The following is a 22722-nucleotide window of genomic DNA, read 5'->3' on the forward strand; positions in this document are numbered from 1 at the left end:
ATATATTACTTTGTCCCCCAGGCCACTTCATAGCCTGGAATAATAGAAAGTTCGAAAGTAAAAAATAGAAAGTTCTACTGCCGTTTGTAAGAGCTGGAAGAGATTGGGGGGTGAACGATACCCCTCTCAATTCCTTTATAAAAAGGCAAAGAATACGGCATTGGACTTGACAGTCTCTACCGGTGAGGCTGATCTACGTTTCATGGCCCGCGGGATTGGTGCAATGCGGGATTGGTGCAATGCGGGCTGCCAGGTTTTCAACATGTTGTATATTCAGTATCTTAAGAAAAGCTTAGTGTATTGAATTGAAAATTTTAGGAATTGCTGTGGGAGAGAGTCAAGTAGACGGTGAACTGGGGATGCATGGAAACGGTAGAGATAAATCGAAGGGCACTATATGGATCCAGGTTATCGAAATACCATACATATAATATCTGGAAAATGGACATTAAAGACTTAAGGAACCCGGTTGAAACTTTGACGGAATATTAGATGGGGGAGCTGGTCAACAATATTTAAAATATTTACTTGGGGGAGGGACCAAGGAGAGCTTAAAAGGGACGATAAACTTCGAAAAAAATGTAGTTATATTGATTTTTATCCCGAAATGATTAATTTCTTTATGCTGATCTGCTTTAAAATAATAGACTACGAAGATATATCAATTAAAATTTCAGGACACAGGGAGAGTCAGTCAGGATATAAATCTGATGCTATTGATATTTAACCTCCTGTTTTATTTTTTAAAGAAAAAAATAGAGCACTTTAGTAGTAATCAAGGTTATACTTTAGGGACTTTATGTTCCTTCCTGTATTATTTGGGGCCTTTACGTTCCTTGGCACCTTTCCATGGTTGATTACCAGACTAATTAATGCTATTGATGTCAATTTTATATGGAATTATACAAAACCTACCAGACGGCTTTCTTGGTCAACCAGGTATGTTTTTGGGCCAAGCAGACAAGTTTCTGGGTCAACTATAAGTTTCTGGGCCTTTACGTTCCATGGCACCTTTCCAGAGCATGTACCTATGGATTTGGGGCCTTTACGTTCCTTCCTGTGCTATAGAAAACCGGTGTGTCTTGTTTAGCTGCCAATATATATCAATTTTTTTTTGTATGTATTCAGGTTTCAGATTAGAATTTCCTACAGTTTGAATAGTTCATTCAATCTACTATTAGCAATATTTTTTGCAATCATTTACATAGATATGGAATATTCTAAGCGACTTCTGGTGAGTAAAATTTTCTCATTATTAAAATAAAAAGAAATTGTCTCGTCATTAAGTTAAGGAAGAATTTCCTTCCTTACGCTTTTTTTTTTACTGTGTTGTTAGCTCTTTTAAAAAGCATTTCGCTAAATATTTAAAACAGGATCAATCAGTTTCGCTATAATAAAAAGAAATCTATTTTTTGTCTCGCCATTAAGTTAAGGAAGAATTTCCTTCCTTACGCATTTTTTTTCACTGTGTTGTTAGCTCTTTTAAAAAGCATTTCGCTAAATATTTAAAACAGGATCAGTCAGTTTTACTATAACAAAAAGAAATCTATTTTTTGTCTCGTAATTAAGTTAAGGAAGAATTTCCTTCCTTACTCTTTTTTTTCACTGTGTTGTTAGCTATTTTATAAAGAATTTCGCTAAATATTTAAAACAGGATCAATCAATTTCGCTATAATAAAAAGAAATCTATTTTTGTCTCGCCATTAAGTTAAGGAAGAATTTCCTTCCTTACGCTTTTTTTCACCGTGGTGTTAGCTCTTTTAAAAAACATTTCGCTAAATATTTAAAACAGGATCAGTCAGTTTCGCTATAATAAAAAGATATCTATTTTTTATTTCGAAATTAAGTTAAGGAATAATTTCCTTCCTTAACCTTTTTTTCACCGTGTTGGCAGCTCTTTTAAAAATAATTTAGCAAAATATTTAAAACAGGATGAAGCAGTTTCGCTACAATAAAAAGAAATCTATTTTTTGTCTCGCCATTAAGTTAGGGAAGACTTTCCTTACTTTCTTACGCTTTTTTTTTCACCGTGTTGTTAGATCTTTTAAAAAGCAGTTCGCTAAATATTTAAAACAGGATCAGTCAGTTTCGCTATAATAAAAAGAAGTTCATTTTTTGTCTCGCCATCAATTTATGGAAGAATTTCTTTCCTTTCTTACGCTTTTTTTTCACCGTGATGTCATTTCTTTTAAAAAGCATTTCACTAAATATTCAAAACAGGGACTATTAGTTTCTCTATAATAAAAAAAAATCTATTTTTGTTTCATCATTAATTTAGGGAATAATTTCATTCATTACGCTTTTTTTTCACCGTGTTGTTAGCTATTTTAAAAAGCATTTCGCTAAATATTTAAAACAGGATCAGTTTCGCTATAATAAAAAGAAATCTATTTTTTGTCTCGCCATTAAGTTAAGGAAGAATTTCCTTCCTTACGCTTTTTTTCACTGTGTTGGTAGCTCTTTTAAAAAGCATTTCGATAAATATTTAAAAACAGGATCAATTAGTTTCGATATAATAAAAATATATATATTTTTTGTCTCGACATTATGTTAAGCAAGAATTTCCTTCCTTAAGCTTTTTTTTCACCGTTTTGTTAGCTCTTTTAAAAATAATTTATCAAATTATTTAAAACAGGATCAGTCAGTTTATATCAAATAAAATGAAATCTATTTTTTGTCTCACCATTAAGTTAGGGAAGAATTTCCTTCCTTTCTTACGCTTTTTTTTTCACCGTGTTGTTAGCTCTTTTAAAAAGGTTTTCGCTAAAAATTTTTAGTCCAGGTTAACTGCTTGTGTCATTTTTTCAACTTTTGGGGGGTTTGATTTTGAAGGGTAGTACTCTCCCGTAAGCTAAATAGTTTGAAAACTGAAAATTATTTTTATTTTAGAACGCTCTTGATCAATAATCACAGCAAAAACGAGCAAACTTTAATGAAACCCTCGACAATGCCAATACAGGAGTAATCAAGACAAGTGCCAGCTCTCCGAAAACCCCTATGCAACCTGGCAGAAAATTCAAGAGAGAATGAATGTTTTCATATAATGCTTCAATCTCATCCGATCAAGATGGGGGGGACACTCCTCTTCATGCTTTACCAGGGACTTCAGATGTACAAGCGCAGTCAGAATTTGTAAGTGTATATAATTTTTTTTTCCGTATTTTCCGTATTTTTCAAAAATAAGACAAATGTTCTCAAGCGCAAAACTTTTGATGATTAAAACTTAAATTTGTTTCTAAACTATTCTATAATAATCCAATTTAATTTTCCTTAATTAACCAAATTAGTAGTATATAAAAGAGTGGTTATAACACTGAAGTAGCAAATAGCTTATTATAGATTTATAAAACTTTACCTGTAATTTCGCTTTTAAGCAAGATGTTTTCTAATGCAAAAAATCCATTATTTCTTTAAACAAACTAACTATATAAACAAATAACTATTATTTCACTGTTGACAATCGAACAACCATTCTTAAACTGGGATATGTTTTTGCACTTAGCTTTGTGCGTATCCGGTTCTTATCAAACGTCCCATCAGGAAGCTTGAATGTTAATCCGACAGGTATAAATTTGAATGTTAATCACTCGCTACAAAGTGGGGTTTCAAATAACCGGATGTTTTTTATCTTAGATGAAGATATATATTAACACAGGAAAAATCGCAAAAATTGTTTCCACAGCGCATTTCTATCTGACGCTGTTTCCGCAGCACGTTATAGGCTAATTGAATATAGGCTAAGGGGTTAGAAACGCAATTTCAACCTGTAAGAATATTTTAGCGTGTGTGTGTGTGTGTGTGTGTGTGTGTGTGTGTGTGTGCATTTGTTTGTGTGTGCATGCATGTGCTCGTGTGTATGTGTGTTATTAACAAAATGTGTAATTTATTATTAATTTTTTGGTAAATAATGCAATATTAGAAAATTTTTAAATTATTATTAGTTTGTCTTATAAATTCTAATCCAATTAAGAAAAAAAAAATTGTTTTATAAAAAAAGAAAAAAAAAAGAAAAGTGTGTTATAATTTTTAAAAAAATTTAGTCAAAGAAAAAAAACTTAATCCATTCATTTTCTAGTTTCAGGGGGAAGCTGTGAAAACATCTGCCTTCCCTGGTCCGGGATTTCAAAGTATCATGGGTAATTGTCGCCTCTCACCGGATGATGATGTTAGTGAAGGTACGTTATTTGATATCCCCCTGGATTTTCAATTTACAGCTGAAGAAATGGACAGTCTTATGCAATTGTAGGGTCTAAATCTTCCGGGGACATTTTTAACGACAACTTTACTATTAGTGAATTGGATTCTGTACAAATAGGTGCAGGACATGAAAATAGTGTCACGTCCCCGGAACTACGTGAATTTTATTTTTTAAAATCTGCTCTTAGTCACTTACGAACAAACAGGGTAGATTTTAATCCCCCCGAGGAAATGCAGTTGACGGAAGTATTATTTTAACTGACCCTGTGAATGTTCTCCCTAGCTACGTAGACAAAATTTAAGCGAAAATTGAGATTCAGATTCAGAAATGGGGGGGTCAAGGGGGAATTAAAACATCAGTGAATCAAAAAGTTTATTTACAAAAGGGGACATCCGGGGATTTTTTTTTATTTTCATTTTTCAACTGGCAGCCAGACTTTTTACCCAGGTCTAAATGAATTTGAAGACAACTTTTTCAACTGGGTAAATAAATTGATATCAACTTTGGACACGTTTAATGAGAGGGGAAGCGGGTCCACAATTTTATACATTGAACACATGGATCTGAATCTCAGTAGATTTAAAAAAAACTTTATTTTAAGGGGAGCGGGTAATCTAAAAATAAAATGCCACCCAGACCTGTCGGCTACCAAAGGGGTTCAGGGTTTCTGCTTATAGCACAAATTTTTGCTTATAGCATTATTTACAAAACCATGCATAATAAATTACAAATTTTGTTAATAGCACACATACACACACACATACACACACACACACGCACACACACACACACACACACACACACACACACACACACACACACACACACACACACACACACACACACACACACACACACACACACACACACACACACACACACACACACACACACACACACACACACACACACACACACACACACACACACACACACACACACACACACACACACACACACACACACACACACACACACACACACACACACACACACACACACACACACACACACACACACACACACACACACACACACACACACACACACACACACACACACACACACACACACACACACACACACACACACACACACACACACACACACACACACACACACACACACACACACACACACACACACACACACACACACACACACACACACACACACACACACACACACACACACACACACACACACACACACACACACACACACACACACACACACACACACACACACACACACACACACACACACACACACACACACACACACACACACACACACACACACACACACACACACACACACACACACACACACACACACACACACACACACACACACACACACACACACACACACACACACACACACACACACACACACACACACACACACAGACACACACAAAGACATACACACAGACACACACACACACACACACACACACACACACACACACACACACACACATACACACACACACACACATACACACACATACCCAAACACTCACTCACACACACACACACACTGAAATTTTCTTACAGGTTGAAATTGTGTTTCTAACCCCTTAGCCTATATTCAATTAGCCTATAACGTGCTGCTAAAACAGCGTCAGATAGAAATGCGCTGTGGCAACAATTTAGGTGATTTTTCCTGTGTTAATATCTCTCTTCATCTAAGATAAAAACATCCGGTTAGTTGAAACCCCACTTTGTAGCGAGCGATTAACATTCAAATTTATACCCGTCGGATTAACATCCAAGCTTCCTGATGGGACGTTTGATAAGAACTGGATACGCACAAAGTTAAGTGCAAAAACATATCCTAGTTTAAGAGTAGTTGATCAATTGTCAACAGTGAAATAATAGTTATTTGCTTATATAGTTAGTTTGTTTAAAGAAACAATGGATTTTTTGCATTAGAAAACATCTTGCTTAAAAGAGAAATTACAGGTAAAGTTTTATAAATATATGATATGCTATTTGCTACTTCTGTGTTATAATCACTCTTTTATATATTGCTAATGTGGTTAATGAAAGAAAATGAAATATGATTATTATAAGACAGTTTAGAAACAAATTTAAGCTTTACTGATCAAAAGTTTTGAAATTATGAAAATTTTTCTTATTTTTCAAAAATACGGAAAAGAGAAAAAAAATTAAATTCATTTACAAAGTCTGACTGTACTTGTAAACCCGAATACACATGCCAAGAATAAAGTAGAGTTTCCCCCCCATCTTGATCGGATGAAATTGAAGCATTATATGAAAACATCCATTCTCTCTTGAAGTTTCTGCCAGGTTGAATAAAGCTTCTCGCAGAGCTGGCACTTGGCTTGATTACTCCTGTCTCGGCATTGTCGAGGGTTTCATTCAATTTTGCTCGGTTTTGCTGTGATTATTGATCAAGAGCGTTCTAAAATAAAAATTATTTTAAGTTTTCAAACTACTTAGCTCACAGGGGAGTGCTACCCTTCAATATCAAACCCCTCAAAAGTTGAAAAAATGACACAAGCGGTTAACCTGGACTAAAAATATTTAGCGAAATGCTTTTTAAAAGAGCTAACAACACGGTGAAAAAAAAGCGTAAGGAAGGAAATTCTTCCCTAACTTAATGACGAGACAAAAAAAATGAACTTCTTTTTATTATAGCGAAACTGACTGATCCTGTTTTAAATATTTAGCGAACTGCTTTTTAAAAGAGCTAACAACACGGTGAAAAAAAAAGCGTAAGAAAGGAAGGAAATTCTTCCCTAACTTAATGGCGAGACAAAAAATAGATTTCTTTTTATTATAGCGAAACTGACTGATCCTGTTTTAAATATTTAGCGAAATTCTTTTTAAAAGAGCTAACAACACGGTTAAAAAACGCGTAAGGAAGGAAATTCTTCCTTAACTTAATGGAGAGATAAAAAATAGATTTATTTTTATTATAGCGAAAATTACTTATCCTTTTTTAAATATTTAGCTAAATTAATTTGAAAATATAAAAAACAACAGTGAAAAAAAAAGCGTAATGAAGGATATTATTCATTAAATTAATGGATATAAAAAAAATATATTTATTTTTATATAGCTAAACTTACTGATCCTGTTTTAAATATTTAGCGAAATGCTTTTTAAAAGAGCTAAAAACACGGTGAAAAAAAAGCGTAAGGAAGGAAATTCTTCCTTAACTTAATGGCGAGACAAAAAATATATTTCTTTTTATTATAGCGAAACTGACTGATCCTGTTTTAAATATTTTTCGAAATTCTTTTTAAAAGAGCTAACAACACCGTGAAAAAAAAGCGTAAGGAAGGAAATTCTTCCTTAACTTAATGGCGAGACAAAAAATACATTTCTTTTTATTATAGCGAAACTGACTGATCCTGTTTTAAATATTTAGCGAAATGCTTTTTAAAAGAACTAACAACACAGTGAAAAAAAGCGTAAGGAAGGAAATTCTTCCTTAACTTAATAGCGAGACAAAAAAATGGTTTCTTTTTATTATAGCGAAACTGATTGATCCTGTTTTAAACATTTAGCGAAATGCTTTTTAAAAGAGCTAACAACACAGTGAAAAAAAGGAAATTCTTCCTTAACTGAATGACGAGACAATTTCTTTTTATTATAATAATGAGAAAATTTTACTCACCAGAAGTCGCTTGGAATATTCCATATCTATGTAAATGATTGCAAAAAATATTGCTATTAGTAGATTGAATGAACTATTCAAACTGTAGGAAATTCTAATCTGAAACCTGAATATATACAAAAACAAATTGATATATATTGGCAGCTAAACAAGACACACCGGTTTTCTATAGCTCAGGAAGGAACGTAAAAGCCGCCCCAAATCCATAGGTACATGCTCTGGAAAGGTGCCATGGAATGTAAAGGTCCAGAAAATTATAGTTGACCCAGAAACTTGTCTGCTTGGCCCAAAAACATACCTGGTTGACCAAGAAAGCCGTCTGGTAGGTTTTGTATAATTCCATATGCAATTGACATCAATAGCATTAATTAGTCTGGTAATCAACCATGGAAAGGTGCCAAGGAACGTAAAGGCCCCAAATAATACAGGAAGGAACATAAAGTCCCTAAAGTATAACCTTGATTACTACTCACTTTTAGTAAAGGTCCTTAAAACACATTTATTTGAACATACAAGCAGTTAAAACAAAATATCATACAATAAGATTCTTATAATAAAATGGTCTTTTAATATTCGTCTATATTCAAGACTGTAACAAAATGGGGTTTATGATGGCTTCAGCCCTAAAAATTTTGTCCATGATATAAGTAGCAAGCCCAAATGTTTAATTTTTAGACAGAAAAACCGGGAAAAACTTTAAAAATATTCCTTTTATAACCAATAAAACAAACCAATCTAAATTAAAAAAGAACAGAAATTTGTTTAAAAAAGTAAAACAACATTAATTTCCGAAACACATTTTTAACTACATGGCCATATTTCGGCTCGTCTTTGATTTAACATAGCTTTTTACTCTTCTTCGAACAATTTCCTTTAGAAAAGGTTTTTTTAATTAACACACAAAAAAAATTGAATCTTACAATGGAAAAAGTGCAGGTTCTAAAATTACACCTACCTTTCATAACTTGCCAGGAGGCTCCATTTATAGTCCCATTAGGGAACCCAAGGTCTGTCGTCCTTCCATCAATGTTGCAAGGTCTACCAAGAAACATGGAATCATGATTTGTCGCATACGTAGAGGCAAAATGACGAAATATATCATCATCGGGGGTAAGCGATTCGATATTTCCAGCCGAAAATACTGAAATACAAATTCAAAAGCTAGTACACGCGGTTACTCGTCCTTTCTCACTTCTCTCGCTCTGTCTGTCTGTCTCGGGCTCTCTCTGTATCTCTCTCTCTCTCTCTCTCTCTCTCTCTCTCTCTCTCTCTCTCTCTCTCTCTCTCTCTCTCTCTCTCTCTCTCTCTCTCTCCCTCTCTGTCCCTTTCTCTCTCAATTCATTTCTCTCGGTCTCTCTTTTCTCCCTCTTTTTCTCTATCTCTCTCTCTGTCTCCTCCCCCCTTTCTATCTTTCTCTCTCTCTATCACTCTTTCTTTCTCTATCTCTTGATTATCCTATGTCTCATTTCCTCAACTTATCTTTTTTAATTTTTGATAAAATCTATTCTTTTCATTTTATTCTCTCTCAGTTAAATCGCCTATGTCAAATAGGATTAAAATATTGTAGAGTTCCTAGTATTGAAGAAGAATGCAATATATCTGGCCAAAAGTTGTGATTTATTAGGGAGATTTAGGAAACCTAGTTACACGGCAATTTTTATCCAACTTTTATATCAAACAAAGTTTCAAATCCATTTTTTTGCTAGCTTAGGACAGTATCACCACCAAAAACCGACATTATCAAATAAATGCCAATAAGACATTTTCTTTAGAGTAACATCATTTTGAACAAATTAAAATTTTGATAAGCCCCTAAAGAATTACTGATGTCTAATAGATTACGTTTAAAAACTGTAGATAATGAATTGGCAATAAAATTTCGGGAATTATTTTCCCTCAAATCCAGGGATTCCTTAGCTTTAGGGTACACTTCTCTTGAAGCACATAGTTTGGCAAATTCAGTTTCTTTAGAAGAAAGGTTGTATTGTGTTCTGATGAAAGGATCCAGTAGTTTAAACTACTGATCCTCAAGCACTCAAAGTTTGATTTACAAGGAAATTTGTTGAAATGGGACGTATAAATTTAATTATGTATTTTTGCCAAATAGAAGATAATGCATTATATTTTTGCCTATTTTCATTATTAAATTATTAATTAACTAAAATATGTTGATTTCATTCGCTTGCATGGCGAATAAGAAAATTCCAAATGAATATACCGACAAAAATTAAAAAAATAGACTTATTCAAAAATGGAACAGGGTAGAGTTGACCACAAATCCCAGCTTCCTCTTAAAAATATTGAAATGATTCAAGGGTTTCATGTTTAATATGAAAAGTTGGAAGATCATACTAAGGTTTTTTGAAGCATACTAAGGTTGATTGAAGTTTCACTTCAATCTTTGATTTCGGGTATATTATCATTGCTCTGTTCTTAAGGGTATTAGCTGAATGAGAGCTTTGTGGAAGAAGCAATAGCCAAAGACTAACTGATTTTTTGAAGACTTTACTCTTAAATATCCCCTCTTCAGTTTAAGCCAGGGACACCATTTGGAGGGAATAGAGGGGCTTGGCTTTCCCCTTCTTCTCAAGGGATCACAGTATCGCCTTATGAACCAAGTATTTTCGGAGGATTGTAGACGGAAGTATAGCCTGTACCCCACCTAGATTCTCATGGAACGTTATTCCCGTTTCCTGCATACTCTTTTAAATAGCTTTTACCTGCAGCATGCATTCTATCTTCAAACGAAGCACTATCATATGGATATGTGGCAACGACTGCACCACTCCGAAAACTGATTGACATAACGAATGGTATTTCTTCCATCCACTTTATTATGGCATCTCTTTCAGGTGCTGGTCCGCTTTTTGGAGTCTTGCCAAATATATGTGGAAAAGAGCGATTCAAGTCCACATCTGCTGCATTCTTTCTACCAAAAAAAGACCTTGAAATAAGTGATTCCGTATAACTAATGACCTGGTAAAAAAAATAACAGGTTGAAGCTATATCACTATTTACTAAGACAGGGCTATTGCGCTTTTAAATGAGCTTATGAAGGAAAATTCACCTGCAGCAAAATTATCTAGGTTTAGTCTAAGTGAAAGGAGACGGAATGTTAATTCCTACTGTTCCTTTAACTGTTCCGTAATGTTTAGCTATGAGTAACACTGAACACATGTTTTGCTTACGTAAAATAAGCGTTCATTTTTTATGGACTGTATGTATGTTAGGGACGAAATCCCCACCGCATGGCACTAAAATAAAAAGTTGAATGGCCCTTTTTAGGTCTTTATTTTCAAACGAACCAAGGTTTTTCTCATAATTTTTTTCTTTTGGGGTCCCCCTATTCCAGAAACTTCCAGATATAGATTTCAGCGTCAAGCCTACGTAAAACTGAAATACATTCTGACCCGAGCTTTCTGGGGGCCCATGCGCCTAAGCTAATTATTTTGGCATGAGGGCTTTCTTAGCCAAGATCTTACCGGTGTAGGTTTGAAGTCCTTCGAATAAAAAAAAAAAATTGGTGGTCCTTTTCGTGGGAACCAATATTTTTTTTTCCTTTTTCTTGTGAATTGGGTTCCACTTGACCAAAGGCCTTAATGATACAAGTAAAAACTTGTATCGGCTAAAAATCCAACAAAATCAAATATGTTTCTGACCCTTTTTGGATTCCTTTTTGGGAAACCATTCTCCCAAATTATTTTTTCTACAATATATTTCTCCTGGATCGAAGGTGTAAGTCTCAAACCGATCAGGGTTGACAAGTTATTTGGCCTATTTCAGTACCCCATTGAAAGATTCTCCCTCCCAATAAAATACTTAATCGTAGACAACGATTCATAAAAGTTTCAAGCCAATTGGAAAAAAAAAATTCTTGGACTATTTTCGAGCCCCATATATATATATATATATATATATATATATATATATATATATATATATATATATACACACACACACACACACACACATATATATATATATATATATATATATATATATATATATATATATATATATATATATATATATATATATATATATATATATATATATATATATATATATATATATATATATATATATATATATATATATATATATATATATATATATATATATATATATATATATATATATATATATATATATATATATATATATATATATATATATATATATATATACTATATATATATATATATATATATATATATATATATATATATATATATATATATATATATATATATATATATATATATATATATATATATATATATATATATATATAAACTATATAAGACATTTGTCAGGCCCTTTTTTTTAGAATGATCGATATTTTCTCCCATTTTTTTTCTTCTGCACTTGGGTACCTAAGCACAAGGACTTTAGGATATAAGTTTCGAGGTAACCAGAGAAAAAAAAATCGGCCCTTCTTGGGACCACATTTCAGGGGGCCATACCCCAGCAAATTTGGAACTGATCAGGGAAAAAAGCTTCTTAACACACTTCCTGGTAACCTTCCCCCCCCCTTCAAAAAAGAAATAGGTGATCCTTTTGGCCAAAAAAAATATCCCTAAAAGTTTTGAGCCAATCAAAGTTTAAACTTGCCCCTTTTTTCCTCTATAAAATCTAATTGTAAACAATGACCATTCTACATTATTTATGGCCCTTGGCTCATGGACTAAGGGGATTATATCCCCAGAGGTACATTCACTGGATCTTTTTGATTATTCTGAAAACAGTAACTATCTCGAAATTCTGATTGGATGTCTCTGGAGGCTATGAAAATATCTAAGCAACAAAATAGGCACAGGGGGGGGGGGCTGCTGGGTGCCCTCCAATCACTTTCAATTCTCAAAGATGATGCTATAATTTTCATTTTTCCTATCCAATGAATCCCATCCCAAGTGGGAAAAAAGGAAGAAAAAAGTCAAAAATATATAGAAAACACATGACTCTTTACAAAGGCAATGCCAGAATATTGCCACTCGAAACCAACTTTACTCTCTATAGTCTAAGAGCCAATCAACGTTGTCTAATTAAAATCCACCACTTATACAAGCAAATCCTACTTCCCTGTAGAAAACCGGAGAGGAGAGGATGGGGGGCTGAGGACAAATGTCATCACGTTGTGTCATATGCCATCTCCTTGTTCAAACAAGGAGATGCGTAGCTATTTTTCCTAAAATGTTTTCCTAATTTCTTACTCGAAGGGGGGGATGTTGGATGGGGAATGGGCTAGTCTTAGTCCCCCAGTGGCAAATATTGGAAATCTTTGTATGATTTTGGCTCAAACACCTTACAATATGCCTCCGTTTCTGCAACAAAGTCGGGAGTGGGACGGGAGGGAGAAGATCGTTGGAGGTTTGATAGGACCAATTTAGTCCTCCAATTACATATATTTAAAATCCTTGCATGATTGCGGGTCAGCAAGGAGCCACATGTCTTCGTTTGCTATAAATTTTGCATTGCGAGGGATGGATAGCCTTGAAATGGTTTCTGGCCTACTTTATCCATCTAGTTTATTTTTGAACCGAATGAGCACTTGGCTTGTTTTTGCACCGAATCAGAACTTAGCTCATTATCCAATTTTGATGAAGCTGTCAGCCCCTTAAATTTTCAAAATGGCATACCTCATGTAAAATTTTTGTACAAAAAATATGACACCGTATACTTTAATCAGCCTCTCGAGAACTTTGGATAAACGTTAAAAAATGTGAGTTTTCATTTGTACAAAAAAAAATTCTTGAATACGGCCGAATTTTTAATATCAATACTAAAATAGGAACAAAGTATGAGCTTCAATTTTCTTGTTTTGATATCATAGGCAGCGCAATCGTGCTGCCCAAGTAAAGAACAATTATATCTAAAGAAGAAATGTTTAAAACGTATTAAAGCTTAGAGTTACAAGTATTACCATTGCTTTGCCTCATTCCCAAATGCAGAAATACATGACAAATCAAACAAAATCACGAACAGAAGCAGAACATAGCGGTAGATGATGGTCCTTTCGGATTCGTGTAAAAATGCTCCGTTTCTGGACATCTGATTTTCGGTCTTTTATTCTAAGAAGATAATTTGGTGGTAGAATCATGAAGGTCTCACGCGCCTTAATTACTTTGATTTTAGCCTTACTTCAATTTGAAACTGGTGGTTGCTTACTTTCCTGTAAGCACTGAGATTTTCAATCGAAAAGAGACGCATTGCTCGAAGAAACGAAAAGCCTGGTGGGATAATTTCAGGTAGTCCTTTTGGCATAGACTTTAAAACTTTACTTGATCTTTGAACTTACACACTCTAGGTTCTGGGTCCAGAAAGAAAATTAGGCCCCAAGTAGAAATTATTCGCAGCTTTCCAAAATTTAGTGTCGTATTCATAAATATTGATTAAGGTCCACGCCATCGGTCAAGGTCACATATGTTGGGCCCCAGTCACTTTTTTGCGATAAACTGAAACTGATAGCCTAGGGAAAACCCAAATTGGGGCTTCCGCAGCACATTCGGAGCCACCATTTATAGCATATTATGTTGATATATTATCAAGGCGGATGGAGTTCGTCCGGAATGACGTAGATCTTGTCTGCTGACCACGTGCCTCTGGATATGGGGTCATCCCCTAACTAAACACTCCGATCAGGGTGGCTGCAACCTCATGTGGCGGATGGAGCCCATCCCGGGAATCTCAGTATCTAGGTTAAACCAAACTCTAATTAGGGTCTTAGGGTCGGTTGGGCTATCGACCCTCCACCTGAAAATCAAGTGCTACGCAAAGTGAGTACATAGCCTCGGATCCGGACCCCCTTTTAAGGTCTTGACCATCGCGCGTCAACGGACATGCTGACGATGTCAGAAAGACTGACAGACTAAATCTTCTGGGCCAAAGGGGGATTTGACTAGCCACCTGGAATGTTTTGACCCTGAATGCACCTGCATCAAAGAACCTACTTTCTGAATAGCTTCATAAGAATAAAGTGGCGATTGCAGGTCTCACAGAAACCCGTCTTACTGGAAGTGGAGAAGAGCGAATAGGCGATAATCACTCGTTAGTCTGGTCTGGAGGGAGCATGAGAAGAAATGGTGTTGGCCTCGCGCTATACGGCCCTGCAAGAAAGGCCTTACTCTTGCACGAAGCTGTATCGGACAGAATAATGAAGGCCCGCTTTGGGCACAAGCATGGCAAGATGACAATTTTCGTATGCTATGCCCCGACCAACAATTCCGACGACGTAACCAAGGAAGAGTTCTACTCTGCTCTGTCCAGATGTCTGTTAACAGTGTCCCCCCACTATGTCACTGTTCATCTCGGTGACTTCAACGCTACAGTGCGAGATGACATGGGTGTTTGGCGTGGCACAATTGGACCTGTATCCCCGACCCACTGAACGATAACGGCCTTCGCCTATTCGAACTGTGCCGATCCCAAGAACTTGTGATCGCAAACACCTACTTTCAACGTAAGACTATCCACCAGTACACGTGGTATAGTAACGACGGTCACACAAAGAAGATGATTGACTACGTCATTATTTCTAAACGCTGGAGATCATCGCTGAAAAACTGCAGAACTTACAGATCAGCAGAGCTCGGAAATGCAGATCACAGGCTTGTGTGTGCTGATGTCCAGCTTCGCCTCCATGCACAGCGATCGGAAAGAAAACCAGTAGCAGCGGATATTGGGAAACTAAAGGAGCCAGATACTCGCCAGAAGAGCGAAGCAGCACAGCTGGTGCTTGAAAAGCGAAGTTTACCTTAGAAATCGTGGCAAACTGACGAAACACTGCAGGTCATAGAGCAAAGGCAGAGGGCAAGACTTCTTGGGGACATGGCCACCTATCGAAGGCTCAATGGAGTGCGGAACAGACTTATTCACCGAGACCGAACTCAGTTTGTTGTAAGGAAAGCCGATAAAATCGAACTAGCAGCAAAAAATAAAGACATGGGTAGCCTGTTCAAGCACCTCCGTGATCTCACAGAAAATAAAACACCAGCATTGGGACCCGTCCTATCCAGGGATGGGACACTTCTCTCTGATGAGGGTTCTTGTCTAGAGTGGTGGAAGGACCACTTCTGCTCACTCTTGAACAACACTAGCCCGTCTATGCCTCCTACTGATAGTCCCAGCCAACCTGGCAGTCCAAAACCCGAAGCAGATGCTCCTCCAGACGAGCCTTTCAGCCCCTCAGAAATTGGAAATGCAGTAAAAAGGCTCAAGAACAATAAAGCTGCCGGTATCTGTGGCCTGAGTTCGGAGCTGGAAAGATATGCAGGTCCTGTTATACTCCAGTTTCTCCATACCTCGTTGTCTAAAATTTGACAAACCTAGATAATTCCCGAAGATTGGCGGAAGGGTGTCATTATCCCTTTATGGAAGAGGAAAGGCTCTAGAAGCGACTGCTCGAACAACCGTGGAATAACCCTACTGTCTGTCTCGGGAAATTTTTCTCAATGGTCCTGCTAGATCGATTTCGAAATATCATTCGTAAAATCCGGCGACCGGAGCAAGCTGGTTTCATGTCGGACCGTTCAAGCATCGAGCAGATTTTTACGATCCGACAAATCATAGAAAAAGCCACGGAGTTCCGACAAAAAGCTTTTTTTACCTTCATCGACTTCCGTGCTGCGTTCGACTCAGTGGACCGAGAAGCTCTTTGGCGGATTCTAGAATCGACAGGCCTCCCTGAGAAATACTGCAGACTCTTCAAAGCTCTACACCATGGGACAAAGAGCTGTGTTCAAGTGAACGGTCAGCGCAGCCCGTTCTTCCAAATCACGACAGGAGTGCGCCAAGGATGTGCAGTGGCCCCAGAGCTCTTCAATGTCATCATAGACTACGTTATGACAAGGACTACTTCACGTCTCAGCTTTGGACTCAAGTTTGGAGATCGTGTCATTACAGATGCTGATTTTGCCAATGACTTGGCTATTCTTGCAGACTCCATGGAGCAGTTGCTGGAAGTGCTTCGAATCCTACGACAAGAGGCTGCAAAAGAAGGACTGCAGATAAACTGTAGTCCAGTTTATCTGCAGTCCTTCTTATGGCCACGTAATTATATTTTCGAAAATTAAACGAAAATTATGGCCATAGACCCATCCTCCCCTGCTGCCAATCTTTCAGTTAGCCTGGATAGCACCACTAGCATCGAAGTTGTCCAAAGGTTCACCTACCTGGGCTCCATAATTTCTTCAGATGGCTCGCTTCTTTCTGAACTACAATCGAGAATATCCAATGTGTCTTCTGCCATGGGCAGGCTGAACCGTTACCTTTAGTGAAAACCAAACATCAGCCGTACTACAAAACTGCGGATTTTCAACGCCCTCGTCGGTTCTGTAATGCTTTATGGAGCTGAGACGTGGCAATCATCAGCCGCAACCCTCAAGGCAATTGATGTCTTTCAGTCGAAGAGCCTGAGGAGGATCGAAGGTCTACGATGGTTCGACTTCGTCAGCAATGAGAAGCTGCTGCAGCTCACCAAGCAGTCTCGATTTTCGACCCAAGCATTCGAGCGAACACTACGATGGTTCGGACACCTTCTTCGAATCCCTCCACACATACCTGCGAAAACGATCCATGACTTCGACCCTGTCAAAGCCGGTTCGAAGCGACCTCGTGGCCGACCAAAGAAACGATGGTCTGACAGCCTTTCCGAGTTCCTGACGATGGCAAATATCAGGTTGAGCGATGTGCAAACGCTTGCCATGGACCGAAGTGGATGGAGGAGGCAGACGTCACTCTCTACGCCGAGCAGCGCCCGGCAAGAGACATAAGTAAGTACGTGAGTTTTTTTTGTATTCAGGGACATTGACACTTTACTTACGGATTTTTGCAGGAAATCTTTTGATGAGTTTTTTGTTCTGAACTGCTTCCCAATACCTTTTTTAGTTACAGTTTTCTCTTATGAATCCAGATAGAACTTTACAAACAGTAATTGGAACAAACGTTTAGGGTTGTTGCAAATTTGAGGCTATTGCCTTTACAATTAGAGCGCCAGGGGAACAAGTGTCGCTTTGTAAAGCAAATTTTAGACACAAAAACTGCCTCCAGTGCATTCCTCCCCAGAGAAAATACCTCCCAGGTCCCCCACAAGCTAATTACCACACAAAAACAATTGTGTAATTTTTCTAGATTTTGTTGTGTTGATATTTATTTTATTTTTTTTTGCTAGTCAACTCAGGATTTGGTAGCCTCAACTATACAAAAAGGAAAAACAAGCTTGCTTTACTAAAAATCTAGTCTCAAATAGTAATGTTTTTAATTGAATACCTTGCCAAGATCACACTCAAAATTTAGACCTGTTCAGTCAATCTGCAAGGTTTAATTGACCAAAAATGTGGCTAATTAATTGAACAATCCCTACACACAAATTTGATAAAAATAGAAGACAAAATATATTGCAAATAACCCAGGTCGGAACGTTGAAGGATGATAACGGCGTTATCATTTTCTAATCCCGCAAATTATGCCTTAAGATCAATAATAAACTTTATGCTTTGAAGATGAATACTGCTCAATTTGACAAATTTTGAACGGGATATATCATGGACTCTGTAATCTTGCGTAATTCTGATTTTGTCCACAAGTGTGATGACAATCTGGCTTGCCACTAAAATAACGTTATTTTGTATCTGTTGATAAAGAATAACTACAACCACTTTTTCAATTATGCATATCCTCTAAAGGGTGACATCTAGTGAAAAATAAATATCTTGAAATGAGTCTAAAGTGAGTTTTATGCTTGATTAAAATTCCTTTATTCATTTGCACTACAAAACGGTAAACTTAGCACTCCTCAAGTAATCATGAATGTCTTAACCATTTTATGTAGGATATGTTAAGCGTAGCCACATCGTTTAGCCACACACTATATTTATAGATTTTTCTGCTTTATACAAGCCTTGAACCAAAACGTTTTTCCATGAAAAAATTAAAGCCTTATATTATCTTCCTTGTTAATTGTATGAACAGGTTATATGCGCTCTTTCATTTTCAGTCTGGCAATAGTGTCAGTTTTTTGTGGGTCTATCAACCATAATTTTTGGTTGTACAGATTTTTTCTATCTATCCTTACAAACACGACAGGACAAAGACATTATGAGATAGTGTCTGTTTGACTCTAGGTCATACAAATAATTCTGTGGCTAATTATGGATGAACTGAATAAAAATATTAAGTGGAAAAGAATAAAGCCAAAATTTGGAAAGAATTAGAATTATATCGACACGTACCTACCATCTGTTGGTCCTCTGCACATTGTAACATTTGAAGTATGATATTTTTCAGCACCGTCAGGATTCATAGATGGCAGTATGTGTAGCCTCATTTTGTTCAAAAGAGACCTTACACCTGAATTGGATTGGTAGCTATTAACTAAAAACTGAAAAAAGAACATTTTTCAATACAGAACGATAATAGCAATGATAAAAATAACGAAACATATTTATAGATATCATAGAGGATACCAATTTTTTTTTGCAAAAAAAAGAGACGTTCTTAACGGCCTGGAATAATTATATGTCAACATATGCACCTTGCAAAAAGTCCTAAAAAACAAAAAATCAATTGAAAAATAGCTAAGGTATATATTTTCTTTTGTTTAACGCGTACTGTTGTTTTATTATTGGGAAAGAAGTCGGAATTAATGATTATAAACATTAAACTTAGAGTGAAAAAAAAAACAACAACAGGAAAATCTACGAGTGGAAGCAGATAGCTGCTCTCCTTAAACCCTAACAATCAACATCAGAATAACAACAATTAAAGGCCAACAGGCCAACAAAAAAACAACAACAGGAAAATCTACGAGTGGAAGCAGATAGCTGCTCTCCTTAAACCCTAACAATCAACATCAGAATATCCTAAACAAGATCTATTCAAAAATTGCGAAAATCGAAGGTTTATAATTTATCCCTTAAGTTCTTCAGAAAGACACCCTATTAAGAAGAAAAAAAAATTAAGCCCTCAACCATGTTTTTTCGTGCATTTGTAAAGGTTTAAATGCCATAGAAATTTCTAAAGGAGGAGAAGGGACATTCATAGCTTTGTCCTTTTCATAGGACATTCATAGCTCCTATGAAGGAGCCTTCATAGCTTTTATCCTATATTGTCTTAGGCCTTCACAACAGTTTGAAGGGGGATTCAAAATCTCACCCCCTGCAAATAATACTGAAGATTTGTAGGGGACAGAGATACACATTTTTCTTGAAAAACTCATTGTTTATGTCATTACGTTCAGCATCGATGTCATTGACTCTATTGCTATTATCGACTAAATTTTAGTCAGTATCAATAACAGTATTCTTTTTAAAGGTCTACAAATACCCTTCTTCATCGTCAAGATCCTTCATTCACACTACCCTCCAGTCCCTCTAAGTTACCTTTACGAAGTTTTATCCAAATGCACCTTCTTTTATCCTCTTGCCACTTCTGTTATGAAGTTGCCTCATAAGTTTTAGAAACCCCCATTACAAGAAGTTGATTTAGCTTGGGGTTTTGTTTAGAAAATGTTTGGACTACTTAACAGAACAATTCTTTCTTGCAGCCAAAATGATATTGGGGCTAGGCTTGAACTCAAAACTGATGGAAGAAATACAATAAAGATCAGTTTGATCTAATTTAATATTTTTACAAGTTTAGTAGAAGATGCTGAAGATTCTGACAAAAGGAGTTAGAAACTAAAAAATATATAGTTGAAGTTGACAAAGTAACATATAGTTGAAAAATTAGTAGTTGAAAATTGAATTATATTGCTTGAAGTAATCCAGCCACCAGGTTTTGTGACTACGTTTGTCAACATAGTTACTGAGGAAGTTAGCTTACACAGACTCCACTCTTTTCAGCACAATAGTAAAAGTAGTGTAAACATTCTGAAACTAGTAATGTCTAAAACAGTTTTATTGTAGTCTAAATGTCTCGTGAGTGAAATTATATACTAACCGAAATTAAATGCAGCAACAGTTCTTTTGTTATTGGTTCATTGCCAAGAATATTTCCAATTAGCTTCACTTCAGGTCGTCCTAGAACGTGTCTTCTTGGAATAGGACCTATAGCGATTGCCCACAAATCGCGACCTAAAAAGAAATTAATTTATTTGACCGTTTTCTGAATTTATTTATATCAAAGGGTTTGTTAAAGAATAACCTTCGAGCATTTTTTTTCGGCTATATAGTATTGATTTTCTATAGGTCTGAAGTAGTTTTAGGTCGAGTTGTGATATAGTTTCAGTTTTAGTACTTTTAGGTCCAGTTGTGAAGGAGTTTTAGGCCAGATGTCTTTTTGCAATAGGAATTTATAGCAATAAGGTACCTAACGATCAAAAAACAAGAAAACACAAAAAAATACCCAAAAGAATCATAAATTGGAATATTTTCTTTATTAGCCTACATCGAATGGTATTTATCAAATCAATTACTATAAAGTGCTTTTTTTCTAAATACTAAAAGTAACTCTCGATACTTTTCAAAGAAAGTTAAGCTTAACAGGGCTTACTAAAACTTGTATCACTTACTTTGCATAATTCATATCTTTTCAAAATTACATAAAGAGGGTGATTTTCCCCCCATAAGTAAATAATTATTATTATCAACATAGAATTGGAAGCATATAATCCGAATAAGGCGGTGACATTGATTCCAACTTGTAATTTTTTTCACAGAAGAATCGGAATTAAAATTTTCAATTTAAACAAAAATTATCCGTTTTAAAGAGTTAATATTAGGTTGCAGAGACTTCTTCAAGGATAGGAGGGGGTATTTTAAATATATATTCAATACTCAAAGATTCTTCAAAACAATTCTGCGAAAAATAGATTTTAGTCAGGTACAATATATTCAGTATCTGACACTGCCGCACCGTTTTGTCTGCAAAAGGACTAAGTATGTGTCTTTATATTAGGCTTCTCCAAAGCATAGTATATTCTGTCTTTTTCTTAGCAGCCCAGTAGCACTAACTTCAAACGGTAATCGTACATAATTTGCTTCTAGCAGTGCTTGTGTTTTGATTTTCAGGAGGTCTGAGTTGTCAGATATTGTTGAAGTAAGCATAATTGCTTATTAAGGACTGATGGCTCCTTGTACCTTAAGAATATTAGCCTTTTGTGAGAGTTAAACGTCCCTCCCCCTCCCCCGTGTCTATGTCTGTTTGCTACTGGCGAACACTATGATCTTCCTTCAATTTCCCAGTATTATAAAATTAAAATGTATTTTTGCTCATTTCAGTCTTAAACATATCAGGCTATTTTTTAATTAATTTAAAGAGGGTGTCCAAAAAAATATGAAAATTCTAAACAGTAGCTTGGTTATTCTGCGTATATAGCCCATTTAATAATCTAATAATAAGACACAAATTACCTTCAATTGATTTTCCTATGCTGTATAAGTGAGTCAGTCTTGGAAATGTTATGTTGATGTACTTCAAAAGTTCAGTAAAGTCATCGTGGCTATGATACTTGAAATCAACCTTGACTTTATTTGACTTCTTTCCAAGAGACGGCTTTGCTGTAGTAGCTTCTTCTTGTAGTGATAGTGAAAATTCTTGAGTTATTTCTTTTACTTTCTCTATTATTTCCAGATCAGAAGGTGCAGGAACTTCAACAATAGGAGGGGCGTAAGTTGGTGATACCTTTATTCCGTAGTTTAGTTGGAAATATGTCAGTAGCAGCCAAACTTTCTTCATAGCCTAAAAATACTTTGTTCTGTGAATAGAACGTAATTTCAACTGCAGCTTATGTCACAGAGAACTGTTACTTCAAGCTCAGTGTTTCACTCTTATTTACAAAAGCTGTGCTAAGTGGCAAAACTTGCCAGTCGCGAATATCCTATAGAAAGTGGAGCTGGTATATATGACAGATTAGTGAGAATCGTTGTGAACAT

The 22722-nt window shown here is 35.9% G+C and overlaps 1 protein-coding gene across 3 annotated transcripts in view; it reads right to left on the reverse strand.

Moving 5' to 3' along the window:
* Window positions 1-22722, reverse strand: part of LOC148941430 (carboxypeptidase D-like) — a 107526-nt gene that overhangs the window by 42666 nt on the left and 42138 nt on the right. For all 3 annotated transcript variants that reach the window (XM_089104424.1, XM_089104422.1, XM_089104425.1), the window contains 5 exons: window positions 22201-22528; window positions 20789-20922; window positions 19081-19229; window positions 10573-10781; window positions 8808-8993 (listed from right to left, as the gene is read on the reverse strand). In XM_089104424.1, coding sequence (XP_088960550.1) covers window positions 8808-8993; window positions 10573-10781; window positions 19081-19229; window positions 20789-20922; window positions 22201-22528 — 1006 coding nt within the window. The remainder of the gene's footprint in view (window positions 1-8807; window positions 8994-10572; window positions 10782-19080; window positions 19230-20788; window positions 20923-22200; window positions 22529-22722) is intronic.

This window comes from Artemia sp. Qi Xiang Cuo, chromosome 18 (assembly GCF_049724085.1).
Source record: "Artemia sp. Qi Xiang Cuo chromosome 18, ASM4972408v1, whole genome shotgun sequence".
Taxonomy (NCBI): domain Eukaryota; kingdom Metazoa; phylum Arthropoda; class Branchiopoda; order Anostraca; family Artemiidae; genus Artemia; species Artemia sp. Qi Xiang Cuo.